The sequence below is a fragment of the Bufo bufo genome, chromosome 1 (genome assembly GCF_905171765.1).
Source record: "Bufo bufo chromosome 1, aBufBuf1.1, whole genome shotgun sequence".
Classification (NCBI taxonomy): Eukaryota; Metazoa; Chordata; class Amphibia; order Anura; family Bufonidae; genus Bufo; species Bufo bufo.
The window spans coordinates 774,385,290-774,392,833 of record NC_053389.1 but is presented as its reverse complement, the minus strand read 5'-3'; the positions used below and the strand labels follow the sequence as shown (position 1 = coordinate 774,392,833).

Sequence of the window (7,544 nt, the reverse complement as noted above, 5' to 3'; positions counted from 1 at the left end):
CTGGTCAATCGCTGTCAGGGCGCCATTAGTGACATCGTACCTTACGCCTTCTTTCTGGAGCATGCATTGAGTCATGTCATTGATCAAGCCATCGAGGAGCAGGAGCAGGAAGATGAGGAAGTCGCAATGCTGGATAAATTCCCTGGGGGGGGGGGGGACTGCTCCGTCTGAGACAAGTCAACAGGAGTCTGAAGAGGAGTCAGAGGAGGATGGTGTCAGGGCAGAGGAGGAGCAATAAGAGCATGCTTTAAACATTTCTGGGATCCCTGGTGTTGTCCGTGGCTGGGGGGAGGAGACCGAGAACAACATTATCCTGGACGATGAGCAGGAGCCAGGCCACTCTACAGCTTCCAGTTTAGTGCAAATGGGGGCCTTCATGCTCCAGTGTTTGAAGAGGGACACACATACAAAAAGCATAAAGGGCAAGGACCAGTACTGAGTGGCAACGTACTTAGACCCTCGGTACAAACACAAAATGGCGGACATGTAAACAGCATTACAGAGGGCTGTCAGAATGCACCACTTCCAGCCCTTGTTTCGAGAATTGCTGCATTCTGCTTTTGCGGGCACTTGCAGAGGAATTTCCACTCAAAGAGAAACAGCTGCTGGTACCAATCCTTCCACACATGCAAGAAGAGGGCGGTTTAAAGATATGTTAGTAACTTCAGATATGAGATCAATCTTGCAGTCAAACCATCGACAGCCGTCCTCCGGATCCAGCCTCAGGGAACGTCTAGACAAACAGGTGTCCGACTACATCGGGTTAACAGCCAATGTGGACGTTCTGAGAAGCGATGAACCCCTGGACTATTGGGTGTGCAGGCTTGACCTGTGGCCAGAGCTGGCACAATTTGCCATGGAAATGTGGGCTTGCCCTTCGTCCAGTGTCCTGTCCGAATGGACGTTCAGCGCAGCAGGGGAGATCGTTACCGATAAGTGCACTTGTGTAGCTCACTACAGTGTGGACTACCTCACATTTCTAAAAATGAATGAGGCATGGATCTGGGGAGGAATTCAACACATGTTACAACCACGTTTAATTGAATTTCCTCATGACAGCCCACAAATATCTGCCACCACCCAGAACAAATAATGGTCCATGTCTTAGTTAAATACATCGGCATAAAAGGCCTTTTCTGTCCGTTGAATGCCTAATGTTTTGGGCCTTAGAGGAATTCAATACCTGTGACTACCACGTATTTCAACTATTATCATTAGGGTTTTTGTCAAGAGGGGGGATTTCGTTAGCCATGTTTTTAATCCAATTTTATATTTTTAGTTCTTTTAAACATATGTATTTGACCTGAATTTGTACTGGCGATCAGTAAAATTGATATCAATTGACTTCTTCCACATACTTACTTGTTCTTTTATGTACGCTGAATGCATAATTTTTCTGGCCTGTAGTACACTGGCCTGCTGTAAAATTGATATCCAATGACCGTGTAATCTACCTCCAAACACATACTTACTTGTTCATTTATGTACGCTGAATGCATATTTTTGGGGGCCTGTAGTACACTGGCCTGCTGTAAAATTGATATCCAATGACCGTGTAATCTACCTCCAGCCACATACTTACTTGTTCTTTTCTATACGGTGAATGCATAATATGTGGGGCCTGTAGTCCACTGGCCTGCTGTAAAATTGATATCCAATGACTGTGTAATCTACCTCCAGCCACATACTTACTTGTTCTTTTCTTTCTGCTGAATGCATAATTTTTGGGGCCTATAGTACACTATCCTGCTGTAAAATTGATATGCAATGACCGTGTAATCTACCTCAGCCACATACTTGTTCTTTTCTTTACGGTGAATGAATAATTTTTGGGGCCTCGGAGGAATTCAACACCAGTGACAACGTGTTATTGAATTTCAACTATTATCATTAGGGTTTTTTTTCAAGAGGGGGGATTTTGTTAGCCATGTTTTTATTCCAATTTTATATTTTTAGTTCTTTTAAACATATGTATTTGACCTGTATTTGTACTGGCCTGCACTAAAATTGATATCCATTGACCGTGTAATATACCTCCGGCTTCATAATCACTTGATCTTTTCTGTCTGGTGCATGCCTAATGTTTAGGGCCTGTAGTCCAGTGGCCTACAGTAAAACTTTTATCCATTGACCGCATAATGTACCTCGAGCCACATAAATCTGAATTTCTTTTTTGTCAGGTGAATGCCTAATTTTTAAGGCCCGCACTCCCATGGCCTAAAATTACATTTTTCTAGGCTGCAACAGGGCCCGTTTCAGAGAATTTCCCTTTATGACGCATAAAATGTCCCCTGATTAAGATACATATTTTTTTGTTGGAATTTTTGTCATTGATCCCCCTCTGGTATGTCACTGTCCATGTTGTGGGACTATTTGTGCACTTCTACTAAGTATTTGGTGGCTGCAATAATGACCCGAAGGCTTTTCAGGTTCGCCTGCCATTAAAGTGAATAGGGCCCACCGCGAACTTGCGGTTCGCGAACATTTGATCGCGTTCTCGAACCGTCCCGGCCAATGTTCGTCCGTCACTACTATTAATCTCAGGGAATTCATTCCTCTGTACCAAACTTACTATAGCATTATATGATCTAAGAAAAGATTCAGTAGAACCAACCATAGTCAACAGTTCTTTAGAATAAAGGCTGTAAAACTCATTCATTTGCTCCATGGTCATCCACTTTCGTTAGCACCTCTTTCTAGACAACAACCTGAAGTTATTAGGAAGCTGCAAACTGAATTCATAGAAATCATTTGAGTCTAAATTTGGATTTTCAAATTACATAATACAAGCAAATTTTTGCATCTGTATTATAATTGCAATACCCACACATTTGGGATCACCAAACCCTATCACATCTAAGTTTGGTTCAACTGACCCAGAGAAGTTCCTTGTGTTGTGCCTTTAATATAGATGCCAAAATGCACCCGTATAATGGGCAAGTGGAAAGTGACCATAGGAATCTCAAGATAACAAGTGAGATGGCATTACATATCTCAACATCTGTGCAAAATAAAATTTTTATTCACTTCACCAATAACCACAAAAAACATGTGAGACAGTATTTTAATAATGACAAAAAAAATAAAAAATCATTCTTAATATTACACATGGTGTTGGATATTGACTATGGTATGATTATATATTCTGTTTCTGTTCAACCTCCGAAGCACCTCTGTATTATAGGCCCAACCGTTCCTCTGTATACCTCCAATTACAAAAATGCTTTCTTCTAAAATCAACGCACAGTTTGTGTGTGGTATTGTAACTTAGCCAGTTTAGCCAAAGTAGCCATATTTTTGTATTCCTGAACAAGGTCTGGGTGTAAAGTGCTCTTTGGCTGATGCAGTCCAAGGTTCTCAAAAATAGGGGCAAGGTCTGAAGGCTCCTGCATATGACATATTTCAGTGAGGAATCTTCATAGTCCTGTTATTGGGAGTGCTGATGTCTTTATCACTACTGTGGTCACTGTAGATCGCTGGATCTGGGGTGTTGCACTGGGCTATGTAGGTTTCCATAGGACATTTTTGACTTATGATAGCCTGAAAAAAAAGATAAATTATGTTACTAAAGAGGCAGGCTGGGTGCTGCTATATTCACCCTGGATAGAGGTGTGCCCCATCCCTTGTATTAATGGGTTGGGGGTGAGAATGCAGTAGTTGTGGTGGGATTGACTATCTTATGTACACGGGGTGTAATGACTCTCAACGATAGATAATGTGACCCATCCACTGTTTTCATGAGCGATAAGCCACTGTCAGAGTGTCACGGCTGTATGTGAGCAACAATAGTAATACACAGTACAGAGCTACTGACTGGACCCAGAACTAGGGAGGATAACGGGTGACCCCTGTCCGACCCTCAACGCTCTCCCTATTCTGCTAAAGCACATGCCCGGATCCAAATGGCGGAACGAGGCATGCCCACGTGCCTAAGACTAATGACCACTGTAACCCCTACAATAGTGGAAGGGGCACGGCCACCAGTGCCCTACTCAGTATATGGAGGGAACCGTGGCCACCTCAGATCCAGTCAGAAAATAAACAGGAACACAACAATGTCTGCACACTTAGCTGACGGTGTTGCAGCCGCAGAGAAGACGGATCCAAGGACAGGCTGGCAATATCCGGAGTGCTAGCTGCAGCAGAACACAGGTCCAGTGAACTGATAGCTACAAGTGAAGAAACTAAAGCAAGAGCTACAACTGAAGTGAGAACTATAATCCACATCCTATCATAGGAGGAGGAGTGATATAAAGGGAGGGAAATCAGACACATGAAGAACAGCTGTGGTGAAAGAAACCAAAAGTAAACAGAGTAGTGATAACTCCTCCCAGCTCTAGTAGTGACATCATCACAGGGGTGGAGAAACAGAGCTGTGAGAACGTCCCAAAGCTCTGGTAGTGACAGTACCCCCCCCCCCTCTACGGGTGGACTCCGGACACCCAGGACCCACCTTCTCAGGATGAGCCCTATGAAATGCCCTGATGAGGCGAGTGGCTTTAATGTCCGACACCGGAACCCACATCCTCTCCTCAGGACCATAACCCTTCCAATGAACGAGGTACTGAAGAGAACCGCGGACAATGCGAGAGTCCACAATTCTGGAAACCTCAAACTCCAGATTGCCATCAACCAAAATCGGAGGAGGAGGCAAAGAGGAGGGTACCGTGGGCTGGACATATGGTTTTAAGAGAGATCTGTGAAATACATTATGTATCTTCCAAACCCGTGGAAGATCAAGACGGAAGGCAACAGGATTGATGACTGACAAGATTTTATAAGGCCCAATAAACTTGGGACCCAATTTCCAGGAGGGAACCTTCAACTTAATGTTTCTAGTAGACAACCACACCAGATCACCCACATTCAGGTCCGGACCAGGCACACGTCTCTTATCAGCCACACGCCTATACCTCTCACTCATCTTTTTAAGGTTACTCTGAATCTTTTGCCAAATGGTAGACAAAGACGAGGAAAATCTCTCCTCCTCAGGTAAACCAGAAAGAGCCCCTCCCGAGAATGTCCCAAACTGCGGATGGAACCCATATGCACCAAAGAATGGTGACTTATCAGAAGATTCCTGACGACGGTTGTTCAGAGCAAACTCAGCAAGAGGGAGAAATGAACACCAATCCTCCTGGTTCTCTGCCACAAAACAGCGCAAATATGTCTCCAGATTCTGATTGAGGCGCTCAGTCTGACCATTCGACTGCGGATGAAAAGCAGAAGAGAAGGACAGCCGAACCCCCAGGCGAGAACAGAAAGCCTTCCAGAACCTGGACACAAACTGCGTGCCTCTATCGGAAACAATATCAGAGGGAATGCCGTGCAATTTAACAATATGGTCGACAAAAGCTTGCGCCAACGTTTTAGCATTGGGTAAACCAGGGAAAGGTACGAAATGAGCCATCTTGCTAAAACGGTCCACCACCACCAGGATCACCGACTTCCCCGAGGAACGAGGAAGATCCGTGATAAAGTCCATGGACAGGTGTGTCCAAGGACGGGAAGGAATAGGTAACGGGAGAAGGGAACCTGAAGGCCGTGAACGAGGGACCTTAGCGCGAGCGCACGTCTCACAAGCAGCCACAAAACCCTCCACCGACTTACGAAGAGCCGGCCACCAAAATCTCCGAGCAATGAGATCTACCGTGGCTCTACTCCCGGGGTGACCAGCAAGAACCGTATCATGATGCTCCTTAAAGAGTTTGTGACGTAGCTCAGGAGGCACGAACAACTTCCCAGAAGGACAACGGGCAGGTGTCTCAGTCTGGGCAGCCTGGACCTCGGCCTCCAAATCGGAATATAGAGCAGAAACAACTACCCCCTCCGCCAAAATGGGACCCGGGTCCTCTGAGTTTCCTCCTCCCGGAAAACAGCGAGAGAGAGCATCAGCCTTCACATTTTTTATCCCAGGTCGGAATGTAACAACAAAATTGAATCTGGAGAAGAACAGAGACCATCTGGCCTGTCTCGGATTCATACGCCTGGCCGACTCCAAGTATGCCAGATTCTTATGGTCGGTAAAAACTGTGATAGGGTGCCTGGCCCCCTCCAACCAATGGCGCCATTCCTCGAAAGCCAACTTGATGGCCAACAACTCCCTATCTCCCACATCATAGTTTCTCTCTGCCGGGGAGAGTTTTTTAGAGAAAAAGGCACAGGGTCGCCACTTGGCAGGGGAAGGGCCCTGGGACAAAACCGCACCCACACCCACCTCGGAAGCATCCACCTCAACAATAAAAGGTAAGGAAACATCGGGATGCACCAAGACGGGAGCAGACGCAAAATTCTCTTTAATCTTAGAAAAGGCTGTAAGCGCCTCCTCCGACCAAGAGGAAAAATCTGCCCCCTTTTTTGTCATGTCAGTGAGGGGTTTGACAACAGAGGAATAATTCAAAATGAACTTTCTGTAATAGTTCGCAAAACCCAGAAAGCGCATCAATGCCTTCTGATTCTCAGGAAGCTCCCACTCAAGTACAACACGGACCTTCTCCGGATCCATGCGAAAACCAGAAGCAGAGAGGAGAAAACCCAGAAATTGAATTTCCGATACCATAAAAAGACATTTCTCCAGCTTGGCGTACAATTTATTTTCCCGCAGAATCTGCAGAACCTGAAAAAGATGATCCTGATGGGTCTGAACATCAGGGGAAAAAATCAAAATATCATCAAGATACACCAATACAAATTTCCCCATTAAATGATAGAAAATACTATTAACAAAATGCTGAAAGACGGCCGGAGCATTCATCAGGCCGAAAGGCATAACGAGATTCTCGAAATGCCCGTCAGGGGTATTAAAGGCCGTTTTCCATTCATCCCCCTCTCTGACCCTGACCAGGTTGTACGCGCCTCTCAAATCCAATTTGGAAAACACCTTGGCCCCAACAATTTGATTGAAGAGGTCCGGGATCAGAGGAAGGGGATAGGGATCGCGAATCGTGATACGGTTCAGCTCCCTAAAATCTAGGCAAGGTCTCAGAGAGCCATCTTTCTTTTTAACAAAAAAAAAAACCGCGGCCACAGGTGACTTTGAGGGACGAATATGCCCCTTTTCGAGACTCTCGGAGATGTAAGTTCGCATAGCGATTCTTTCGGGTTGTGAGAGATTGTAGAGGCGTGCTTTTGGCAGCTTGGCGCCGGGAATGAGGTTAATGGGACAGTCAAACTCCCGGTGAGGAGGTAGCTTCTGAACACCGCTCTCGGAAAACACGTCCGAGAAATCAGAGAGAAATGATGGCACCGTTTTAGTAGACACCTCTGCAAAAGTCGCTGTGAGACAATTCTCTCTACAAAAATCACTCCACTCATTTATTTGCCTTCCTTGCCAATCAATAGTGGGGTTATGTCTAGTGAGCCAGGGTAACCCCAAAACTAGAGGAGAGGGCAATCCGTTAAGGACAAAACAAGATATATCCTCCACATGAGTGTCACCTACAGCTAGCCGGATATTGTGAACAATGCCCTTCAGAGATCTCTGTGAGAGTGGAGCAGAGTCAATAGCAAAAACAGGTATATCTTTATCTAATGTGCAAACCTGA

At 45.4% G+C, this 7,544-nt stretch overlaps 2 protein-coding genes across 2 annotated transcripts in view; both read right to left on the bottom strand.

The window, feature by feature from the left end:
- Positions 1 to 7,544, bottom strand: part of LOC120987787 (chromaffin granule amine transporter-like) — a 520,630-nt gene that overhangs the window by 208,142 nt on the left and 304,944 nt on the right. The gene's annotated exons all lie outside the window — the stretch shown is intronic.
- Positions 3,310 to 7,544, bottom strand: part of LOC120986334 (chromaffin granule amine transporter-like) — a 309,248-nt gene continuing 305,013 nt past the window's right edge. Inside the window, exon 15 of the mRNA XM_040414857.1 lies at positions 3,310 to 3,540. Coding sequence (XP_040270791.1) covers positions 3,403 to 3,540 — 138 coding nt within the window. The 3' untranslated portion in view covers positions 3,310 to 3,402. The remainder of the gene's footprint in view (positions 3,541 to 7,544) is intronic.